Genomic DNA, 24,683 nt, shown 5'->3' with positions numbered 1-24,683 from the left:
CATTGTTGGCCCCTTGACGGAACTAACCTCTAGAAATCAGCCCAGGAAAGTGACTTGGACCGAGGCCTGTCAAACTGCTTTTGATGCCCTGAAAACTGCAATGTGCACAGCACCGGTGCTTAAGGCGCCTGACTTTTCGAGTGAGTTCGTAGTGCAGACAGACGCTTCAGAGCAAGGCGTGGGAGCAGTACTCTCACAGATGGACGACAAGGGCGGGGACCAACCCTGTAGCTTTCATTAGTAGGAGGCTACTTCCCAGGGAACAGAGGTGGAGCGCTATTGAAAGGGAAGCATTTGCTGTGGTCTGGGCCCTGAAGAAGCTGAGGCCCTACCTGTTTGGGACTCACTTCCGTGTTCAGACCGACCACAGGCCCCTCAGATGGTTAATGCAGATGAGGGTTGAGAATCCAAAACTGTTGAGGTGGTCCATCTCCCTACAGGGAATGGACTTTACGGTGGAACACCGTCCCGGTACAGAGCACGCCAATGCTGATGGTCTGTCCAGGTTTTTCCGCCTTAGCGATGAGAACTCCCAAGAGGGTGGGTAGTTCTCCCCGCTTTCAGCTGGAGGGGACACGTGTTAGACCTGACATCCTTGGCGTGGGTTTTTCCCCTATCTTTTGCCTCTGCTACATGGATTTTTGATGCTGTGCTGGATTTCGTTTTGCTGGTTTAGATGCTTTGGACACTCTGCCACTGCTAATCAGTGCCAGAGTTAAGTGCTCCCTGTGTAAAATATCGTATGGATATACCTGATTGGCATATCTGTATCACCATGAAGTCCCTAGTAAAGTGCCCTGTGTGTGCCAGGGCTGGTGATGACGGATGCTACTAGTGGGTCTGCAGCGCTGATTGCGCCACCCACCTGTGTAGCCCTAAAACAGTGTCTCAGGCCTGCCGCCGCAGGCCTGCCTGCAGTCCCCGGACTGCCATGTCCCCCTGGCCAGTGTCCACACTGGCCGGGCCTAACCCTTCCCTTTTCATACACGTCAGTCATCCCTATGGAAGGCCCAAGGTACCCCCCTGGGCAGGGTGCAGTGTATGTAGAAGGTAGAGCATGTACTAGTGCAGGTAACATGTTCTGGTAGTGAACACCGGCCATTTGGTGTGTTCACTACTGCAAGGCTATCTTGTTCCATAGGCTAACATGAGGGAGGCGGGTGCCAATGGCTATCCGCCTATCTTCTCATACGAACAAGATAAGACATGAGTGTTTGATATCCCTGAGCTCAGCATTTAATAACACATCTTTTAGGAGAGATTGTTTTTAAATCCTGAGTTGGAGAACAGTACTTTTTAGAGAGTAGCTGTTCTCTTGTCTGACCCTTCTGTGTGCCTGGGCGCGCTTGTGGATTGACTGTCTGGTTTGAGAGTGACAGGGGCTGGGGATCCCCCGGGAGGTTGGCTGAGTCAGCCCTCTGCTGAATGGCGACAATCGCAAGGAGAGTGGAGGGAGGAGATAGCACCTGGGATTGAATAGGGCTGTGCCTGCCTGCCACTCTGCTGGCTCCACCTCCTGCTGGGCGGCTGACGACCTTGCCCCTCGCTCTGAAAAGAATGTAGGAGCCAGGAAAACAAAGTGCTCCAGCAACACCCAGAACTGGATCAGACCGGGCTCAGGACCCACTTGCACAAAGACTTCAAAGACTTCTAGGGGTATAAGTACAAGACCCCTGACAACAGATTTGTAGATTCGACCATCGAGAGGAACCTCTGCTGAAAGACGGACCGCTTAATAACTAAAGGAAGATTGCCGTGCTGTGTGCTCTAAAGGCTGACCTGTTCTGGCGTACAACTGAAGCTAAGGAGAAGAAGGGGTCCTGCTGTGTGCTGACCCTATCCACTTGACCAAACAAGACTTTGCTGTGTGCTGTGTCTTCAACTGAATCTCCAAGGGCCTGAGAAGAGCTGGCCTCCTGTTTTGCAACCCAGGGATAGAAAGGTTGCCAAGAACTCAAGACTCTGCTGTGTCCCACCTGCGCTGCTGTGTGCCGCAGGGACCGTGGACTGTTCTACCAAGCTTCTCAACATCTGCCTGTGAGGTGGGCTGGCTGCTCTCTGTCTTGCTAGAGAGTACCGCACCGAGCCGGGCCCGACACCGGTTGCCGCATCAAGAAGATCGACGTGCTCATCGGCACGTGCCTTGCCGCGACCCGGAGGCCTGAAGCAGATCGAGAGTCGTATTTCCCTGCTCTACGAAGCCGCGCTGTGAGTGGCCGACTCCGGTGACGTCGACATCGTCACTGGGGGCTCGTCGAGGGAGTTGTGGAATCCTTGCACCGAACAGCCCGAGGAGCGCTTGTATAACGAGCGCAGTGACACCGCCGGAGCAACGTAGCTGCCTAAAACATCGAGAGCCTACAAACTGATTCATTCCCAGTGAGTATCGAATCACTCAAGAGACTAGAGACTATCGTCTGACGGTCCCGACCAACTAAGAAAGCGACTATTGTGTAAACCTGTGATGCTTGATTTCACCTGCGGAAACTAGATAAAGATATATTATTTTTGATATAACTCACCTGTGTGGTCTAAGTTTGTGGTGTGCGGAGGGGGGATCATTGTGGTGTCTACGTGCAAATACCTTACACATTGCCTTGGGGATAAGCCTGTCTGCTCGAGCCAAGCTACCTAGAGGGTGAGCAGGGGTTATCTACCGTGTGTGTCCCTGTACCCTGACTAGAAGCAAGGGTCCCTATTTGGTCTAAGGTGAATACCTCTGCCAACTAGAGACCCCCAGATCCAACACTTACCTCGAAAGTAAAAAGAAAGGATACATGGAAGGATCATTGATTTACTGCAGAGGCGCACACATTATAGCTACTTTAGGGCAAAAGTTATGGTTACTTGCGATAACTATAACTGATGAAAGGTTTTGTTAATTTAAAAGCATGTATATAGATAGATAGAAAGACTACATAGTGGGCAACTATGTAATATGGAACTATATCCCTATCATGGGGTTCTGGTGACATTTACAAACCACGAGGCCAAAGGCTGAGTGACTTATAAATACCACCCAAACCCGAGGTAGAGCCTTATTTGTGTAGGTGCACGTGTGTTGTGGGGGTATGGAGTGGTTAAGGAATAAAAGAGTATAGAAATAAGATTATCCAAGGTATTACCACCAAAAAGACAGAGGACTGGACTTTCATTTCTTTCTTGAACTAGTTGGTGCACAGGACAAGTATGTTATTGAACAATACCTTTTCAAAGGGGTATTGTTATAATTTTAAATATAGCAGCAAACAATTACTCTGGTGGATGGAAGCGCCTAGCAGAACACCAGGTGAGAAAGGAAATGCCCCAGCCAACCCAGTAAGCTACATTATTTCTAAAATAGGCTATATCTTACAAATGGTCAGGTGCCTGAACAGTTTGATGAGTATCTGTCGTGACTGATTGTCTTCTGAAAGACAATAAGAGTGAGAAAATGTCTTTATGTGTTAAAGAGAGCTAATGAAACTAGAGAATGGATGAGAGAGGTAATGATTGATTGGGAGATTAGGGCAAAGGAAAGCAGTGTGTGTGGAGATGGTGAGAGGATGAGAGGGAGGGAGAAAGGCAGGGGTGATGAAGAGGGAGGAGAGAGATAAAAGAAGAGTGGGAACAAGGCAGAGAGAGCGGTAGTCAGAGCAAAAGACTGAGGGAGAAGTTGTGGAGTGGAGTGAAAGCACAGAATATTTAAGAGAAATAAGGAGGAGACAGATAGAATAGGACAGAGAAGGAGTGAGAGAGAGCAAAGGAGAAAAAGAGCAAGTAAGAGTCAGGTCGTGCATAATACGCACAGACTCAAAAGATTTCATGAACTGCAGACTCATCTCACTCCTGCCCATTCCATTCAAAGTCATGCAGAAGGCTATCAACAAATAACTCTCCACCCACCTCGAACAACATCACTTACTAGGCATCTCAGTCTGGTTACCGCAAGAAATATAGCACAGAAACCGCTGTCATAGCAGCAACTCACATCTTAACATCTGATCCATCATGGACAAAGGAGAAAATGCTGCACTCATACTACTCGACATCTCCACAGCATTCTACACCATTTCCCACAGCACCCTCATCACAAGACTTCATAGCTGCAGAATACATGATCCCGCCCTGAACTGATTGACTCCCTTCATCTCCAACGGAACCCAGCCAATCAGTCTCCAGCCCAACACCTGAAGAACCAGAACCAATTGGACCTGGCGGCGCAGGGTACGCCTTAATCTCCTGGGTTCTCCCGCTTAGCTACACAGAGACACGGGAACACTCTGTCGGCGTAAAAGATCAGATTTTATTAGCTGCAGCTAGTACAGTTGTCCTAGAAGTACACACGGTATGTTCTCAGGAGACTGCCACTTCACTCCGTGGCGCACAATCTTATATAGTACATAGGTGACATATACATTAACTAAGAACACATCTAAAACACAGAAAAGGAGCCAATAAGAAAAGTTGGAAAACAGAACAGAACCAATAGGAAAGGTTTGAAAATAAAGTATCGAGTAACTCGAAGAAGCCTCTCCTCTAACTGTGTTTGTCACCCCTCCCCACGAGCTAATTCATTAAGTGACTTGTAGCTGACTTGCAGGTGACGAGATACGTTTGTGTGTTTTGGAGGACAGTTGTGAAATGAGAGAATACGAGCGGAGGACAGCGAAGGCCAGACGATAAGATTAAGTCAGAAGAGAATAGTGTGAACCAACAGATAGTTAAGACAGGGATTAGAAAAACCAGACAGGGATTAGTGTACTCGGTCAGTCTCTAACACCAGCTTTGTAAACAGAGGCACAAGGTTACTTCAACACAATATTGCAGAAAAAGCAGAAAAGACTTCGTTCGTCGTGCTGTCTGAGTGAGGGCAATACAAAATGGTGGCGGAGCACAAAATGGCGGGTCGATACGAACACGATTGAAAATCGAATTTTCTCAGACCCTCCTTTTGCCAGAACTCAGGCAAGATACACAGACTCCCATTAATCTGAGTCAATGTCAATGGCCATGAGGTCATCGAGCTGTTGCTGTAGCATCATTCTAATATTTTCTGTTCTTTGTGATTTGGGTTTAGGGATGCACATAGTAGCACAAAGGTCGCAGATGGTGGGGCCACAGTGCATACAAAGGCAACAAGAGAAAATGATGGTCAAAACTACTCCAAGGAATGTCAATGCTTTCCAACCCCATTTGGACAGTAGTCCCCAAAACCATTCCAATAATGACCAATCTCCTTCGTCCTGATGAATCGACTCAGAGATTATATGTAACTTAGAGATAGCTTGGTATACTGTCAGAGCGTCATTAGGTATGAAAATACAGCAACTTGACCCGATCAATTTGCACACTCCACCACGGTCCGCAAGAACAAAGTCTAAGGCAACTCGGTTTTGCAAAGTCATAAGACGATCCGCCTGTAGTTCTGCCGTGATATTACTCAAGGCTCCTACAGTGATGTCTATAGTTGGTTTCTACAACACAAACCAATTGCCTTATATTTCTGCTGTTGGCCATTGGACCCCAAAAGGGAAGAAATCCTTTGAGGAAATCTCCTCCCTCTTGTCCTGCTGTGTCTTTGGAATTAATAATTCCTCTGCCATATCTGTTTCGATGATGATTTGCAGAAGCGGTGTATGTAGGGGGAAGAAGGAAAGCTATATAACAGGTACCAGAAAAACCAGTTGGCAACCACGTGTAAGCCCTATCGTGGCAGATAAAATACGTGCCTTGAGATGGTATTAGAGGCGGCGAGTTCTGAGAGGAGTAGACATATGTTTGGGAACAGTTGTTTCTTTGTACGATGTCGGTAGACTGACCATTTATTTGCAGACAGAAATTTCCTTGATGAGGAATAGTCCAAATTGGTGGAGATTTTCCTTGTCTAACCTTATCACTAAGGCTAGTGACATAATGGGTGACATTCCAGTTAGTGTACGCTTTTCTTTCGTCAACGGAATTCTTACTATTTTCCATGATTTTAGCCATAGCTACCATTCCCTTTATCAATGAGCTGTGACTAAAATCTGGACCACCAATATGTGATCTAATGGATCGTCTGAATTTGCTTTGATAGGCATTGGAGAAGATAACAAAATAAGCCCAAGCAGAACCCTCATAAGAGAATGGAAGAACTAAATGCGGCATCCCTTTTTCTGTGGTATGTGGCATAAGTCCACACACCCAACAGTCAGTTGTATTGATCACTAATTGGTGTTGTTGTAATACCTGGATAAATGAGTTATTGTAATATTCAGTTCTTCTCATGAGTTTGTGTGGAGGAAGTGTATGAAATAGGTGTGGAGAGACAGTAGAAGACGAGGAGGTAGAAGGAGAGACAACTTTTCGCTGCAAAGCAATAACAATCCAATTTATACATGCCAAAAGAATACACAATAATATAATAATACATAAAGCTATACTAAAACGATTGTACATTAATCTACAGGGTTCTTCTTTCATTTCATCCTTTCTCTCTCTTTTGCCTAATGTAGTTTCCATCTTTCTAATGGATGCTCACGGCAATCTTCCTCAATCACTTAGTCACGATTGTCTGCTGTCCTATGACATTGCAAGTCCTGCAGGCCTATTGCCACTACTCAGGTCGCAACCAAGACTCCTACCGTGACCTTGCAACCGGGATAGAATACTACATAGGAGAGAGAAAAATCTTAAATGTTCTTTAATCTAGGTCTTAGGTTATAGTGTTCTTTATCAGGTGCAGTTTGGTCTTGGAACAATGTTCGCGGATTTGTCGTATTCAAGCGACGATGTGGTGGTATTGCTTCCTGAAGAATGTCGTCGTCCTCTTTCTCAGACAATGTTCCATTCAGGCGTGCATCGCTAAAAGGTACGAATCGTGGAACCTTCTCACTCTCAGAGTCACCAATACCCCTACGGACCCACTGATCGAAGGGCAAAGGCAAAGGAACCTTCTTGCAGTGCACGCCGTGAATCCAGTTCTTCTTTCCTTCGACTTTTACTGCTGTTCTCGTCGGAAGCAAAACCATTCGGGGCTCCCTCCACCTGGGCTCTAAGTTCTTCGTTCTTTGGAAATTCTTCACACAAACCCAGTCACCTGGCTGAATGGAATGACCTGGGTCTGTGGAAGCCTCCAGCAAAGCACTCTGAACCTGTTGATGGAGAACACGCAATTTAGTTGTAAGTTCATGCAAGTAATCAATCAACATTGGATATGGGAAGTCTGAGTATTTCTTAGGGCGAGGAACTCCCCATATATTAGCTGGGCGCCCAAAAACCACTTCGTAAGGGCTAAGTCCCAAACGAGAGTGTACTGCTGTTCTGGTGGACAGAAGAGCTAATGGTAAAGCATCGGGCCAACTAAGTCCTGTACTAGCCTGCACTTTCGCTAGTTTGAGTTTTAAAGTTCCATTGTAGCATTCCACTAAACCCGCTGACTGTGGATGGTTTGCCGCATGGAACTTTTGCTTGATACCAAGACCCGCACAAACTTTTTGCATGACTTGGCCCACAAATTCGCTCCCATTGTCACTCCAGACTATGCGCGGCAAACCAAACCTGGGGAAAAATTCTTTTAGTAGAACTTTGGCTGTGGATAAGGCTGTATTGTCTTTTAGAGGGTATGCTTCTATCCACCTAGAAAAGGCGCATACTACCACCAGAACATATTTGAGGTTGTTGCATCATTCCATTAGTATGTAATCGATCTGCAACACCTCAAATGGATATGTCGGAGGAGCAAAGTGACTTGCTGGAGTTGGGGTTCCCTTTCCCGGATTGTACATTAAACAAATAATACAATGTTCACTTCATTGTCTGCACACTTTGGAATCCCTTCATTTTGCCATACTGGAGCCAGAAGCTTGCATATACCTTTCGCACTTAAGTGGGCTGGACTATGCGCCATAGTAACTACTGGCAGTACATAGGCATCTGGTAACAGCCAACGTTGGTGCTCAGACAATTCCACCCAACATCCCATCTCATCCAACATTCCTGTACTTTCTTTCCACTTGCTCAATTCTTTCTCTGTAGCCTCTTTCTGAATCGACTTTACACTTTCTACTGTATCCTCTACATTCCTCTTTTTCTAACCCAATTCGCAGGACCCGCAACATACATTCAATTTGTAGCATCTCTCGCTGTCTTTTTCGCTACTTCATCTGCAAATGCATTTCCTCGACCAACATCATCTGTAATCTTTTTGTGTGCACTACACTTCACAATTGCTATCTGAGCAGGTAAAGAAAGTGACTCAAGAAGATCAGTCACCAACTGACCATGTTGTATTTTAGTGCCATGTGAAGTAAGGAATCCCCTTTCCTTCCATAAACGCTCAAAATTGAACGCTACACCAAAAGCATATTGGTTATCGGTGTACACGTTCACTCTTTTTCCTTTGGACAACACACAGGCTCTCGTTAAAGCTATCAGTTCTGCTGCTTGAGCTGAATTGTGTCTAATGCGTGCTGTTTCCACAACTGTATGTAAAGTAGTAACAGCATAGGCTGAAACTGTATCTCCATTAGGAAGCTTGAAACAAGAACCATCCACCCATAGAATTCCATCCGGATTTTCTAGCGGTGTATCTTTCAAGTCAATTCTTCCTTTTGTCTCTTCCTCAGTACGGAGGAAACAATCACGTTGTTCTTGAACGTCTTTAACTACTGGAAGAGGCAACAAAGTAGCTGGATTTAGGGTATTACATCATTTGATGTGTACGTGACTAGCCAAAAGTGTCAGCTCATATCCAGACAAACGAGCACTCGTAAGATGCTGCGTTTTCGTTCTGTTCAGTAAAGTATCCACTGCATGTGGCACCATAACAATAAGTGTGTTATCTAGCACTACTCCAGCAGACTGTCGAATAGAAATTGCGGCTGCTGCTGTCGCTTTGAGACAACTAGGCAATGCTTTAGCTACGGGATCTAACGTAGCCGAAAAATATGCACACGGTCGCTGTTTATCTCCAAATCGCTGTGTTAAAACTGACAACGCACAACCTTCTTTTTCATGGACATAGAGCGTGAACGGCTTACTGTAATCGGGAGTACCCAATACAGGAGCAGAACACAGAGCAGCACGTAAGTCAGAAAAACTCTTCTGACATTCGTCAGTCCATGGAAGAGGCTTAGGTGTATCTTTCAAAGTGAGTGCCAACAGAGGTTTGGCCAACAAAGAAAAGTTCGGAATCCATTGCCTACAATAAGAAGTAATACCCAGAAAAGCACGTACCTCCCTTTGTGTGGATGGCACAGACATTTGCGCAATCGCCTGAATTCGTTCTGGGGTTAATCGTCGTCCCTCCTTTGATAGGAGATGACCCAAATAGGTAACCTCTCGACGAACATATTGTAGTTTAGAAGGAGAAACCTTGTGATTCAGATCAAACCAATGACGTAACAATGCAACAGTCACATTTTTGCAAATATCCTCTGAATCAGCAGCGATTAACAAGTCATCCATGTATTGTATAAGAGCAGCACCAGACAGCAAATGAAAAGTATCAAGATGACATTTTAAAGCTTGGCTGTAAATAGAGGTACTTTCACAATAGCCCTGAGGTGCGCGCTTAAACCGGAATCTTCGGCCTCAAAGAGAGAAGCCAAAAATATCCCTACTCTCTTCTGCAATGGGAATACTAAAGAAGGAATTCTTTAGATCGATAACAGAAAACCAAGTCGCTGTGGAAGGTATCATTGCCAACAGCGCAGTGATATCTGGGACAACAGGAAACTGTGGTACAACAATTTTGTTTACCTCCCGGAGATCAATTACGAAACGATATACAGGTGGCTGAGAAGGATCAGTGCGTTTAAGAACAGGAATAATAGGACTATTGCATATGTTTCCTCTCGTTTACTCAACCACACCCTTCTGAATCAAATCATGAATGATTTCCAAAAGCGCTCTTTCACCTTCAGTAGAAATTCTATACTGCGGAATACGTGGCAATTCAACATTAGGTTTTCAGAGTGACAACATAAGGTGGAATTTCAAGACAACCAACATCATTCGGACCCGTAGCCCAAAGCGTTGCCGGAAGAGAAAGCAATTCAGGTGGAAACTGATCTTTGGACAAATACATTGGGGAAATCAGTTTCTGTCCAAAAGTGAGATATACACCAGAAGGAGAACAAGATATTGTGGCATGCAATCTTTTCAATAAATCCAAGCCCAATAGATTCTCACCGCAACCATTTGTCAAAAGAAGCGGAGCTTCCAAATCATAAGGGCCAATTGAAATAGGCAAAGGGCAAGAAACCGGATTACGAACAGGGGCGCCAGAAAATCCTACAGAAACATTTGTTAAGCCAGACAAAGGTTTTCATTAATGTAATAATCCTACCAGGGAGTTCCGAGACGAAAGCATCAGGTTTGGCACCACCCACTTGAGCTGCATCTGCGGCAATTATAGCAGCCCAATCACCACCTAAATGCTTGAGCATGATCTTCTCTCCAAATCTTAGCCCATAAAGCTTGTGGAACTACATTCCCCATTAACATGTCGATATCAACTAGATTCATGATGCAAGCATCAACCGTCTGTGATAATTCTTTATGATAACCCGCAGGGTTTTTACGAGGATCTGGTAGAGTCTGTTTAAGTGCTAAAACTTCAGATCTCTTCCAGGGGACATGCACCCATATACGTTGAAAATGATCAGGAATGGCTGGATTATTACCTTGAGCCGCAACTTCTTCCTTCCAAACTGGAGGAACCTCTCTCATGGGATAATTTTTCAGTGTCAGTCTAACCGACGGATCGGAATCAAGGCAAGTCTGAGAAGACAATAAGGTTCTAAAGGAAATAAGTGTCCTTACAGCGTTTTCAACCTTAGGACCCACAACAGTCCTTTATCAAAGTCAGTCTGAACATCTAACAGACCCGGTGGAACCGAACTCAAATTCCCATCCTCCCATTCTTTAATGAGAGTATCACACATAATATTAAAAACATATCTCTGCGTAGGCGCATTCCATTGTGAGAAGGTAGACATAATATCGGGCACACTGTACTGTGGACCCCTCTTGATCCATTTGTGTGCGAGAGAGTCCAACCTTTCTCGTTCTTCAGAATCTGGGAACTGACTACGCGACTGTCTTCGAAAAAAAGCCAGAGACACATTTAAAGCTTCAAAGAACGGAGATAGAATACCAGTGACAGTGTCCGTAAGTCGCTTATGCATAGACAGAGAATTGGACATAAGAAGGGGGGACAAGGTATTAGGCGAACTAACAGAAGGAGAACCGGTAATTGCAGAAGAGGCAGAAGGCAAAGGAGATCGAAAATCAGGAGATGAGGACAAAGTGGAAGAAGTTAAAGGCAAAGCTGGAAAAGGCGGTAATACTGGAAGGGGCAAATGTGGAAGAGCCGGAGCAGGCGGAGGTACTGCTGGCGGCTGAACAGGTTGTAACAACTGGGGTGCATTAGCACCTTGTGCATAGGGCGGAGGCAATCTCAATAAATAAGACATTAGGGGATCTTCTTCTACACCTTTTTTGTTATCGGAAGGGGAAACGGGCAACACCGGATAGCATTTATCTATCGCCATACGATGCTGTCTTTCTGAAATTTCCATCGCATTATCAATTCCATCATCTTTGAATTGTTGGGCAGCCTAGATAATTGTCATACCCTGTGCTTTCCTATCTAGTTTTGCTTGCTTAATTTCTCTCTGTTTGGCTTCCTTACGCCAAAGGCGGAAAGAGTCAAACATTGCAGGCCGGGCTTTTCTTTTGAAAAAAACTGCTTCCAAATTGTCTAGCACATCAGAATCGAAACTACCATTTTCGGGCCATTTTAAAACACCATCTTTCTTCGTGTATCGGGTCCATGTCTCGTTAAAGGCAATGGGGCCAATACCATGTTTTGAATAGAGCTCATATGTGGGATTTCCAACCGAAGGAATCGGACAAGAGTCCTCAAGCCGGGAATCCCTATTACAACCAAAGCAACAAAGTTTTCCAAACTTAGTCAGACCAGGCATCTCGTATTTTCACCTGACTGTTCACAAACATCAAAAGTGCAAAACTCAGTTTACGCAGCACAAATGCACTTAGTCCTCGGCTTCGGCTATTGCAATAGTCGAATCTAAGGACCAAAGAAACTAAGGAACAAAGGAACAAAGGAAAAAAATTGTGGGAGCGACCCACGAAATACTTAACTAATGATGTCTTCTTACACCAACAGAGGCCCGTCTTTCGTCTCGCCTTACCATACATCAACAAAGGAAGGGCCAAGGCAGGGCGGCAGTCAGGGCAGCAGTCGTCAGTAGCCGTCAGGAAGGAGTAACCGCGCTGCAAAAGACCTTCGGACCACTTTCGACATACAGGGGTCGCTTGACATGGCTCGCGATTCCTCCAGAATTTTCTTGCGGGGTACCTCACGACCTTCAGGCAGAACCACTACCACTGATGCCGCCCCATGTGGGCGCCGTTTGAAGAACCAGAACCAATTGGACCTGGCGGCGCAGGGTACGCCTTAATCTCCTGGGTTCTCCTGCATAGCTACACAGAGACACGGGAACACTCTGTCGGCGTAAAACATCAGATTTTATTAGCGGCAGCTAGTACAGTTGTCCTAGAAGTACACACGGTATGTTCTCAGGAGACTGCCACTTCACTCCGTGGCGCACAATCTTATATAGTACATAGGTGACATATACATTAACTAAGAACACACCTAAAACAAATAAAAGGAGCCAATAAGAAAAGTTGGAAAACAGAACAGAACCAATAGGAAAGGTTTGAAAATAAAGTATCGAGTAACTCGAAGAAGCCTCTCCTCTAGTGTTTGTCACCCCTCCCCACGAGCTAATTCATTAAGTGACTTGTAGCTGACTTGTAGGTGACGAGATACGTTTGTGTGTTTTGGAGGACAGTTGTGAAATGAGAGAATACGAGCGGAGGACAGCGAAGGCCAGACGATAAGATTAAGTCAAAAGAGAATAGTGTGAACCAACAGATGGTTAAGACAGGGATTAGAAAAAACAGACAGGGATTAGTGTACTCGGTCAGTCTCTAACACCAGCTTTGTAAACAGAGGCACAAGGTTACTTCAACACAATATTGCAGAAAAAGCAGAAAAGACTTCGTTCGTCGTGCTGCCTGAGTGAGGGCAATACAAAATAGCGGTGGAGCACAAAATGGCGGGTCGATACGATCACGATCGAAAATCAAATTTTCTCACACCATTGAACCCTAGAATCTCATCTGCAGAGTCCCTTAAGAATCGTCACTGAGCCCCACCCTCTTCAACGTCTACATGATGCTGCTTGCCCACTTCATAAGATCCCATCGAATCAACACTGCCTCGGATGCAAACAACACCCAGCTCATCCTCTCCCTCACAGACAACAACCACACCACCAGGACCAACTTCAACACCAGCATGTTCAACGTAGCTGACTGGTTGAAACAGAATTACATCAATCTCAATACAGATAAAACTGAAGTTCTGACCTTCAGGAACAAGAGCTTTCCATGGGGCTCTTCCTGTGTCATTTTGTCGTCTACAGCACAAGACTCTGATGCAAAATTCAGCTTTCTTGGAGTTTAGGAACAGGATTGGCCACACTTTCTCATCCAAAACACACCCTGTGGAGTTCTGAGTTAATATGTTTTAAAACGCCTGGTTTTCTAGATTAAGAAATCTAAGATTATTGCCTGAATCCTCGCGCTCCAGGATATCAGGCAAGGGAGGAACAGACTCTAGCTTACCGTGTACCAGGAGCTGCGTCCCATTCCCTGTCACTGTACTGGCGTTGAGAGTGTCTTTGTCAATAACGGACACCTTGCACAAATACATCCTTGTGTCATTGAAGCCCAGGCCTCTCAATTGGATGGATTTATCGTTGAGGTGCCCACTTCTGGTCAGAGTGAGTCTGTCTTTGTGCCAACCCTCGGGTGTCAAGTGTATGAGCTCGTTTTTGTTATTGGTGAAGTACCAGTACACATTTGTTCGTAGTATCTTGCCTTCTTCCCCTTGCAAGCGACAGGTCAAGTTCACTGTGCCTCCTCTAATCCCGGCAACAAATGGGGGCTGCACCACCTCCTTCATTCCAGGTATGGGCTCTGGGGACAAAGAATCAAACATTTAATGAAGACCTTGATGACTCAGCGAGTTAAGCCCTTCTTAATCAGATCACGTGGGACCTGCATATCAACAGTCTGAATCTTGGTAGGGCCAATGTATCCTTCTAATCCTTCTGAACTCAGTAAACTAAGCACCATTAGGGTCACAGTTTTGTTGGGAATACAGAAAAGGAAAATTGCCAGAGGGCAAATCCGTTACTGTATGTTGCAGTTTGGCTCCCCATTCAAAGTTTCCAAATTTGGAATGAGAGACAGCATAGAGAATCCCAGTTATCGCACATTTTCTGAACATTTCCTCTGGGTCAAACATTTTTTCGCATGCAAATTTCAGCACAACTTTTCTTGTGAAGTTAGCATGAGGAAAATAGATAGTGTGCCGCATAGCCACACAACTTTGAAAATCGTCATTGTGTACAGTTTATGTCTGATCCCTGCATTGACGACCAACTAGTATTGAATTAAATTAACTTGACTGTACAGCCTGTTAAATATAGCTCATACAGACTGCAGAAACTGTGGCATTAAAGCACTATGTGAAATAAAGTTGTTATTTTGTTTACAATCTACAGGGAGAGAGAGACACCATGCATAACTGTTTATGTACGGTGCAGTGCAGGAAAACGGTTTGTGTGAGATTCCTGAAAGGGAAGAGTCGAGAATAAGGGGTTGGTTGGGAGAGAACCTCAGTACTACTGTATCAGGAAGATATGCAAATCAGCATTTTTTTTTTACATTGCTGCCATCGCAGGGCGGCAATTGCCGCCGAATCTTGCCAGCCCCCCCACAGCCATAGGGCTAGCTATGAAACTGTGTTCTGTGCATTAGAGTGTGCCCTCTGCCTAGGAAGCCTGTCTAAGACATTTGCACCTATAGTTGCACGTCGACGAGCTGTCCTGGGTGTTTGATGGTAAACCTACAAGTGCAGACCGCAGTGGCCACATGCGCCCTAATCTGCACTGAAAGCTTGATATTACACTTGTGCATGGAGAGACTCCATTTTGAATTTGTGACTAAAACTGCATATAGGATGGCTTCTGTTAACATTTAAATATGGGATTTCTTGGTCGGTGGATTGTGTAGGGTAATGGCACTCCTGGGAAATACTCAGCAAGTATATACTAGTGTACAATTATGATTGAAGTGCATAAGGGTGGGGAAAGCCACCCTCCTCCCCAATGTGTGGATAACCACTGTTAAACCAAAACAACAGTCCCTTGCACACTCCAACAGTATATATTATGTATCATTGACAATAATAAAAAAACACTCTTGTTCCTCCGTTGAAGCAGTCACTTCAGTTTAATCCCGATATCCTTAGACAACACGTGTTTTGTTGCCCTTAATTGTTGTGCGCAGTGACTTCCTCAGGGCTAAGAAACAAACAAGTGTATAGAAGTTGGGAGTAAAAGATATCCATCACTAACATCAAATGTCTGTTACCCTTTGTGACAGTATGTTTATCGCAAGAACGGCTCAAGTATAGCCCTCGAGCCTGTGGAAACCCATGCTGGTTTCTAAAACCTATCACCATTGCTGTCTCTAGACAGACTTGTGCACTTAAAAAATGATTCGCTCTCCCTTTTTTTTTAATCAATGGAGGTGTAATGGGACCTGCTACTTTTACGTAAATGTCCGCATCGATCAACGCAGTTTAGTAACTCAGGTGCATTCTGTTGGGCAGAAGGTAGAGATATCTTGCACGCCTTTGTAGATCCAGCTCAGGACAATGTGGGTATAACAGGAGGTTTATCATTTGTCATGCCCGTCCTTTACGAGTATAGTAGTGTAGTAACTCAGGTGCCCGCGGTTGGTCGCTCGGTAGAGACAGTCTTGTACGCTCACAGCACTTTAAATCCGGAGTTAGCAAGAGTTCATTTCGAAAGCAGTGTAAATAAGAAATCTCCTTGATATAGCTGCTCCCCAAAACCTACTGACCACGAAACAGTTGTCTTAATAGTTGGATTTTTTGTGTTACCTGACCTGCCCTTTTACAAACAGCAATGAATGGATAGAGACGAAGTTCACCCGTTTTAGATCCAGCATTTAAATGTCTCAACAAAATATGAAATAGATAAGAGATCATATAAAATATGACGGGATCTGTTTTCACCTCATCCCTTTTCTTGTTTCCAACGGGGAAGTACACATTTTAAAGAGCACTTACAATTGATAACTAAAATGCCTGACTTGAAAATGCTGTAAACCATGGGCGAGAAAGGAGACGTGTCTAATAATGAAGATTGAACTACAGTCCAACTACACGTGATAAGTAGAGTTAGACAGTTTTGTTTTACTCACGTGTAAATAGACGATTATTGTAACATAGCTCTCACACTCAGTTATCCTTTAACATTCTTTACCTATAGGATTGAGTGCCAGTTTCCAGGTGTTTATTGGCATGTATGCTAAAAGACGGTTTCTTCAAGAAACGGGCTTTATTGTTGCAGGTATATTAGAGTCACTATTGCCTGATCTCAATTCTTCCTTCAACTTTCCATTTCGTGGTTGTGGAACTTTTCTGTTATTCGGTTCTTTGCTTCAAATTATTGTGCTACATTGTTGCACGAATTGGCATGCACATGTGCAGGTTTTTCTTCCTACTAATTTCTATTCTTGATCACTTTCACAGTCACGGTCTTTTGTGCACTGTAAATAACCACACATCCACATTTTCTGTTTCTAATCATGAACGCTGTAGGTAAGAGGCATCTTGGCCCCACGGCTCTAAATAGCTCAATAATTCTATGAAAGATTAACGCTTGCCAATACCCACCAATTATATAAACTTCTTGTTTTGATTATCCCGCACAAAACCTTTATGAGTTTGAGATTCTTTCATTACATCTTGGTCCTGAGGAAGGTGGCGTTGCCACTGAAACGTGCGTAGACCAACATTACCCCTGAGAATTGGTCAGTGAGAGACAACTCCATCAGAAGCTGTGTCTGTAGGTAACTACAAATACAGATCTCACAAATACAACGTAGTACCCCTCAGAGGGCTGAATCTCTGGTGGTATGTATTTATAGTATGACTATAGACAGAATGAGTGTGAGTGGTAAAAATGAACGAATTATAGGTTGCTGCGGGTTAAGAATTTTGATACCTAAAGTAATTAGGCTTGAGTAAGCTATGAATTTTAATGCAACTTTTTAAGAGATTATCACTGTATTATATATATGTATGTATTTTTGTATTTTTACTACTTAAAATGTATACAAAAAGTCAAAAATAATGTAATGTAAATTGAAAAAAGATTTTGAATGTACAAAGAAAACATGTTAATAATACAATAAAACATAGAACAAAGCAAAGCCACCTTTACCACTGGCAAGGGACTGTCGCTGCAAATCCAATGATAGGAAACATCATGAGGCTGCTCCAGTGCAATCCACTATTGCAGCCTAAACTGATTTCAACCACGTCCCCATGTTAGCCTATGGGAAGAGCAAATCTCTCATAGTTAGTGAAAGCATGCATGGGTATTCTTCACCACCTGGTCAGGGGACACACAGGTGAACCTGCCTTGTCTTTCACCTATCACTTGCTTCCCTCCTTAATACGTACCCTCGGGGGACTCGGGTGGAAGAAAACACGTGATTGCTCGTATCAGCCTGAAATGGCAGGCTGGACACGTCTTTAAGAGTGCAAAGGGCACACCAGCCTGCAATGGCAGGCTGCACATGTATGTGGGAGCATCATTGGTGCAAAAGCGCACACAGGCCTGCAATGGCAGGCTGGACACGTATTTAGGAGCACAATCGATGCAAGGCACACACCAGCCAGCAATGGTAGGACGGACACGTATTTAGGAACACAATCGGTGCGAGGCGCACAGTAGCCTGCAATGGCAGGCTGGACACATATTTAGCAAACCAAGGTAAGCACCATTTCCTAACGTGTGTAGTAAGGGTGCACACACTTTCTCACTGCATTTACAATGGGAAAGTGCCCCAGGCCCTAAGGACCTGAAAATGAAATACCAGTATTAGTAAAGCGCACAGCTACCTCCGAAGTGGTGTCCCGGAGCTGGGGGCCCGCGGGAAGATTAAGCGAGCTATTGCCTAGAGTCACATGGTGCTGGGCTAACTTGCCACCGGCTCCGCGGATCGAACCGTGAACCCCGTAGTACGGAGTCAGGCACCCTGGCCGCTGCGCCACACCTCTTCCAGGACCTAACAAGAGAATCAGCAAAACCCAGAAGAAAGAAACAATTCTGGGGAAACGCTACATGAAGGGTTCAGATCTAACACTTACCATAGCAAGGATTGTGGTTGATGATTGAGACCAGGGCTATCAGCCCCGTCAACTAACAACCCAATTTCTTACAGGACAGAAAATAGGCCCGGGCATCAAAATAAAAGTGGGCCCCATTAGTTAATAAGATACTTAATACAATTGCTCATGTTTGAAAATTTAGGAAGTTTTAAACGTGTAAATGCATGCTATGTAAGCATTTTTCAATGTATAGCAGGCTGTATGGATTTGAGCATGCTGCGGGCAATGTTTGTTTTTATAACCGCCCCAAAAGACCATTAAAAAAAGGCCCACCGTCAAAAACCCAATCCGGGCCAAACTCTGAGCTGTCATAGCAGACCATCTGCCACTGCTTGATTGCCCTACAGGCCAGTCCGACCCTAAATATCAAGGCAGGACTGGCATTACAGCAGTGCTACCAGTGCAGGTGCACCTTGTGCTGATGTGGATGCTGTGTTTAAAATAAGTTATGGGTTCAAAAGCACATGATGCAAAGCTCCTTGTAGGTTCAGTAGTTTTCAGGCAACAATACAAATGTCAAGATAACTCTGGTGATTATTGTTCTTGCTGGAGAGAGATCATAGTTTTGTCTAGTGGTAGTTTTGACTCATCGTAAATTAGTGCAGAGGGTTAATGTGCCTGCTGCAAAGAACTTGTAACATGCAGATCACAGAACTAAGTGTAAGTGAACTATTAGTAGTGATATAAAGAATTTAATGATTGTGAGAGACCGGCTATTAAGAAATGAGGGGCACTGTTCGAGGGTGGTAGTAAGGGAATTAATGGGGAAGGAGGTAATTGGGGGCACCACTAGCGCTAAAGCCGGCCGTATATCAATGTTGTTAACAGGTTTTTTCCTTTACAAACTGAAGACGGAAACGGGCCCTAAATGGCAGGGTTGGGGGAATATTTCCACTTTTGCGCAGCAATGCGTTTGGGACACTGACTTTTGACAACTGCAATTGTACATTATCCATTGGTAGAAGTGCCACTCCAAGGGCGGGATGTCCAGTAGTGGAAAATGAATGGTGCACAGATGCAGAGTGTCAACTTGCTGCCACAGAAGGAAGAACATAAATGTACACTCGTCAATACGTATTAAGGTAGTGTCATGAATGCCTCCTCTGAAAGGCCAGCAAAACTTACATCATTTATTTTCTAAGTAACATTTTAATGGAAAATGGACCAGCTGTACACTTTAAAAAAAAAAAAAAACACTCAAGAAGGAAAACCTTCCATTGTTTGGCTGCGCTGCATCAATTCCAAAGCAAAGGGATGCGTCATATCTACAACTATATGACAGACCCCTTGCTCTCCACTGCGCTAACAAACAATTAGCTGCCATGCGCTGATACAGGCACCCTTGCACCATGGTGCAAAGGTGCCTGCATCATGGGGATGATTGTTTTTGTGCAGGCAGGTATCCCTTCCTCCACGAAAACAATCACAAGAGGCGATTTCTTCTTCCTATATGTGCTGCAGAATGCAGCACACATAGAAAGAGGAACGAAAGAGGAGAAATGAAAACATTTTTCCTCGTTGCGCCTCCCTACGGCTCCCCTGGGGAGTCATAGCATTCTGCCGCATTTCCAGGTTTACAATTTCTCGTAAATCTGGAAACGCGACAGAAGCCATGGGTGTTGGCTGGGAGCACCCACAGCAACACCCATGGCACGCCCCTTTCACACACAGTGTTGTGTGTAAAGGGACAATACTTGCAATAACACGAAAAGCCACGCAGGGTATCTTTACGTGTCCTTGTAAATATGGGGCAGCAGGTTGCGCTGTAGGTGTATCACAAAAAGTGATGCACAGGCGGCGCAAGGGGCTTGTAAATAAGCTCCTTTGTGTTTAGTTTTTCTGCTTGTGTAACTGCAGTGATTCTGAGGCTCTGTACACCCAGAGATGCAAGGACTCTGTGAGCGGAAGCAAGTGCCAGTGTTCCTTGTGCTTTTCATTAGCTGCACATCGCTTATCTCAATTTCATTGGTAATGACCAAGTGGTGGCTATCATGTACAAAGGATTCTGGGGCCCAGATTTCTCATAGGATTACGTTGCCATTGTGTCACACAAGGTGTTGCAAGGGCAATGGAATACCAAAGTCAGAGTTATCAAGCAACGCAAGGCCTCTTTGTGTGGCCCTGAGTTGCCTGGTAAGTCTGGAGTAATGCAGGGCAACGCAAGCCACTGCCTTACATTTTTCTTCCCTGGGGGGGGGCGTGGTTGTTCTCATGCATCCATCCATGGATTTTGTTGCATTCCCAGATTTAACAAGAGTGGTAAACGTGGGAAAGCTTCAAAACACTATGCCTTGCCTGGGAAAGTGCAACATAGAGAAATATTGTTATTTCTCCTCTTTCTTCGTGTGCTGCATGCTGAAGCACACTTAGAACGAGGAAGAAAACCTCAGAGGATTGATTTTGTGCAGGAAGGTGTCCCCTCCTGCACAAAAACGATCCTGCCACAATGCAGGCACCCGTGCACTATGGTGTAAGGATGCCTACATTGGCACTAGGCAACAGGTTGTAGGCCAGAACAGGTAGAAAGCAGAAATGTGCCATATATTGACAAATATGGTGCATTCCAGCCCTCTCCCTTTCATTGGGTTGTGTTGCATCAAAGATTGATAACTCTGGCCCTTGGTACTGAAATATTTACCAGTGGCAGTTGTTTATTCACAGACATACAGCAGTAGCAGGGCAGAGTGATAAAATAGCTCAGTGCATAGATGTATGGTTCATAGAGTCAGCTCTTTCTAAGGTTCATGAAATGAGTACAACTGCAACACCACTAACTTAGGTCTTGGAGACTCTGCACTCTTTAGTAATAGCTACCCATTAAGTTTGTTACACCATAGTGTATTCCTCCAAAGTATGGCAGTGATTAACCGTCTCTGAAATATCCATGACATGGAGTCAATGTCCACAAGCGTAGTGCAGCGACCACTGATAGTGCAACATTTTGACCCTGTCATGCAAAGGGTATATACCATGGGTAGAGATGCCTCACCTGGAAACAGCAGGAGAAAAACCAGCAGGCACAGAGATCTCTGAGTTCCTTTAAGAAGCCGCCAGCAACTGACTCTAGAATGGAAGGACAGAAAGATCATCTGATAGCTCTCAGTCAAATATCCTTCTCATACCTCCATATTTCAATCTGTTCTTATGTAAGGTATTACTTATTGCATCCTTTTTTTTAGCCTCTCCTAAATTAATAGAACACATAAAGATACTGATGGCTAAGTGAGAATAACAGGATTGCTTTTTACCCGGGGATTTGACTGACGGAAAATATAAAACAAGAGCAAAGCTTACGTTATGTAGATCAAGTGAAAAACATCTGTTATTTACTTTTCACCTATGTACAATTTCATGTCATGTATGGGCTCTAGAGTTATCTGCCCCTGCTTTCAACTTTTATCCAGGGGCAGAGGAGTAATGGGGAGCAATATATAACATGGTTTTTGCTTCCTTTCCTAAATATGAAACAAAAATAATAGTAACTAGCCACCACCACCCAATCCACCACACTCTGCCATTCTGGCTCATCCCTACCAAGGCTGTACCCGCTGCCCTCTTTCGGAGCAGACAGCCTGTGCTGCACAGACAGGCTCGCAAAGAGCTCTGCAGAGCAACTTAGAATTCACTTATGACATAACAACGGTGAGTAACTTTTATTAACCACTGTTAGTACATCATAGCACTGAATAATCAAAATACCATCTAGTGTTCATGCTAGCGACTCATTAGGTACTTGGGAATTGGTGCATGCCCGCACTTCCTTCTCTTACTTCTGTCCCATGAGCCTTGCTGATGATTTAGCCCCAGGAGCTCTAGAGCTGGTGCTGTGCTCGGGTCTTGGGGAGCTGTGTGAGCAGCTGACATGCCTCTGCTAGCATATTTTATCCAATCGAAAGTCTCAGTACTGGCTTGTCAAACCTGTCAGACTAAGGGTGGTCTTTCTCCAAACATTTTGCCTTCCTTCTACATTTATTTTGCTGATCTAATTTTTGCCGGCCTTAGGACTCTGTGCACTTTACCACTGCTAACCAGTTCTTTTTTTTTCTTTTTAAGATTTTTTATTGAGTTTTCAAGAAGAGCAAACAAAAAAGAAGAATACAATCCTTACAAAAATAAAAACCACAATTACAAAATGTAAATAACCAACTAATATAGAAATATAGTGTATGAGAAAAATAGTAAAAGGAAAAAGAAAAGAGAAGAGACTAGGAAAGGAAAAGAAAAACAAAGGAGAAGAAAAAATAAATGAATAAATGAAATAAGTAGAGAATGTCATAAAACCAGATATGAGAATAAGAAGAAAAGCAAGTTAAGACATAGGAGCATGTGTAGAAAGATAAGATGTAAAAGGTAACCAGAGAAGATCAGATTTAATTTTTAGCGAAAGATTAGGAGAAGAGACACTAACAATCCTATGTTCATCGCAAATAAAATTCCACCACATCAATGAAGATATTTTAGAATTGTCTTTCCAAGATGATAAAATAACTTTGAATGCTAATGCAATAAAAAGGTCGAACAATAAGGAAATAGAAGTGGAGTCATCTATATCAGGTGAGGAGGAACCTAGAAAAACATTATGTAATGATAATGTAAGATTACATTTAAAAATATTCATGCAAGTAGACCAAACAGATTTCCAAAAAGTCAAGACATTAGAACAATCATAAATTAAATGTCTCAAAGTACCGGTAAATGTAGAACAGGACCAGCATAGTGGAGATGAGGAAGGGGAAAACTTGGATATGCAAACAGGAGTAATAACAGCTCTATTGTAAATAAAATACAAAGATTGGGTTATACGGGCAGCTGCAGAAATTTTAAATAACTTAGACCATAATTTATCCCAAACAGAAATAAAGAATGAGAGGGACAAATCTGTTTCCCATGCAGTTTCAATAGGGGATTTGGGTCTTTCAGTTATATGCAACAACAATAGTTTATAAACATAAGCAGCTTTAGGTCTATGCATAGGAAATAAACTGTATAAAGGTGTTGTAGGAGTAAGAGATGGTATGTCATCAGGAATGTCAAAAGAAGCTAAGTGTGATTGTAAAGCAGCTGAAATTAGGAGGTATTCATTAAGTGAGGAGTCAGGTAAATGAAAACGTGTTTGTAAGTCAAGGAAGGGAGTAACAGAGTGTTGGACTGCTAACCAGTTCTAAAGTGGATTTGCTCTCTTCTTAAAACATGATAACGTTTGCTTAGCCATAGCTGGCATACTTAATTTACTTATATGCCCCTTGTAAAGTGGTACTACATATACTAAAGGCTTGTAAATCAAATGCGCCTGGTGGGCCTGCAGCTAATATTGTGCACCCCCATTTAAGTAGCTCTTTTAACATGTAGAAGGCCTACCATGGCAGACTGTATGTGCAGGCCAAAACCTTCCTTTTTAATAAAAATGTCAACCTTAGATTAGGTGCTGTACAGCCCACAGGACAGGGTTTAGTATGTTAAAAAAAAGTAGGGCATATCATTTTAAGTTTTACATGTCCTTGAAATAAAAAACTCTTACATTTATTTTTCACCACTGCTAGCCTTACCCCTCCCATAGAATAACATTGGAGTTGATAGAGCGCAGCGAAATATTGCTCTTTCATGTGTAGGGATGCATTGTAATCATGGTTAGTCTGCATCCGAATATAATCTTGTCGTTTTAAAAATCAACGTAATAGAAAGTGAAGTAATAATCTTTATCGGAGTGTTAGAGATTTCTTCATGTAATCAAGGTACATGTGTATTTAGTTGAATTATATATGTGTGTGAAGTGCATTTATGGCTAATGAAATCATATATATAGACTCATATAATGTGTGTATTAACAATTCATATATTCATCCATATTATACGTAGGGTTAGCTGAATCAGGTAGGCCTGACTTTCGTTTCCCACTGTTTGCTCTAAATGAATCTATTAATTAAAGTTATGTGTTCATGGAAGTTTCTTTCACGTTTCTGTTGCAGGTGCAAGAATTTGTCCTCATTAGTTAGAATAACTTCTTTGTTTTAGGGTGCAGACAGACTTAAGGGGTAGAGGATGCCTTTGAACAAGCAGAGCTGATAATGAAAGAGAATTTCTTCCATGTCCGGAAGCCCTGGGAACCAAGGTCATCGAGCAAGAGCCTGGATGTATTATTCCTTCATGAAAAACTACCTACAAGAAGGTGTTCAACTGGACGAAATAGTCATGTGATATATTTGTGGTGTGATTTTAGACTTTTATATTAAGGTCAAGGACAGAGAGCCTGCTTCACAAAAGTAATCTGAGACAAAATCCTAACTTTATGACTTTCGGTATTCACAAAGGGCATTTAAGATTATTAAATTTAGGATTTTGTTTCAGT

General features: G+C 43.6%; 1 protein-coding gene across 2 annotated transcripts in view; it reads right to left on the bottom strand.

Annotated features, from left to right (window-relative positions):
* LOC146809258 (nectin-3-like) overlaps positions 1–24,683 on the bottom strand; it is a 303,703-nt gene that overhangs the window by 42,257 nt on the left and 236,763 nt on the right. For both annotated transcript variants that reach the window (XM_085614324.1, XM_085614325.1), the window contains exons 2-3: positions 21,327–21,400; positions 13,687–14,040 (exon numbers count right to left, since the gene is read on the bottom strand). In XM_085614324.1, coding sequence (XP_085470450.1) covers positions 13,687–14,040; positions 21,327–21,400 — 428 coding nt within the window. The remainder of the gene's footprint in view (positions 1–13,686; positions 14,041–21,326; positions 21,401–24,683) is intronic.

Source organism: Triturus cristatus, chromosome 7 (genome assembly GCF_964204655.1).
Source record: "Triturus cristatus chromosome 7, aTriCri1.1, whole genome shotgun sequence".
Classification (NCBI taxonomy): domain Eukaryota; kingdom Metazoa; phylum Chordata; class Amphibia; order Caudata; family Salamandridae; genus Triturus; species Triturus cristatus.
The sequence above is the reverse complement of the archived record's forward strand: the minus strand, read 5'-3'. Positions and strand labels throughout refer to the sequence as shown.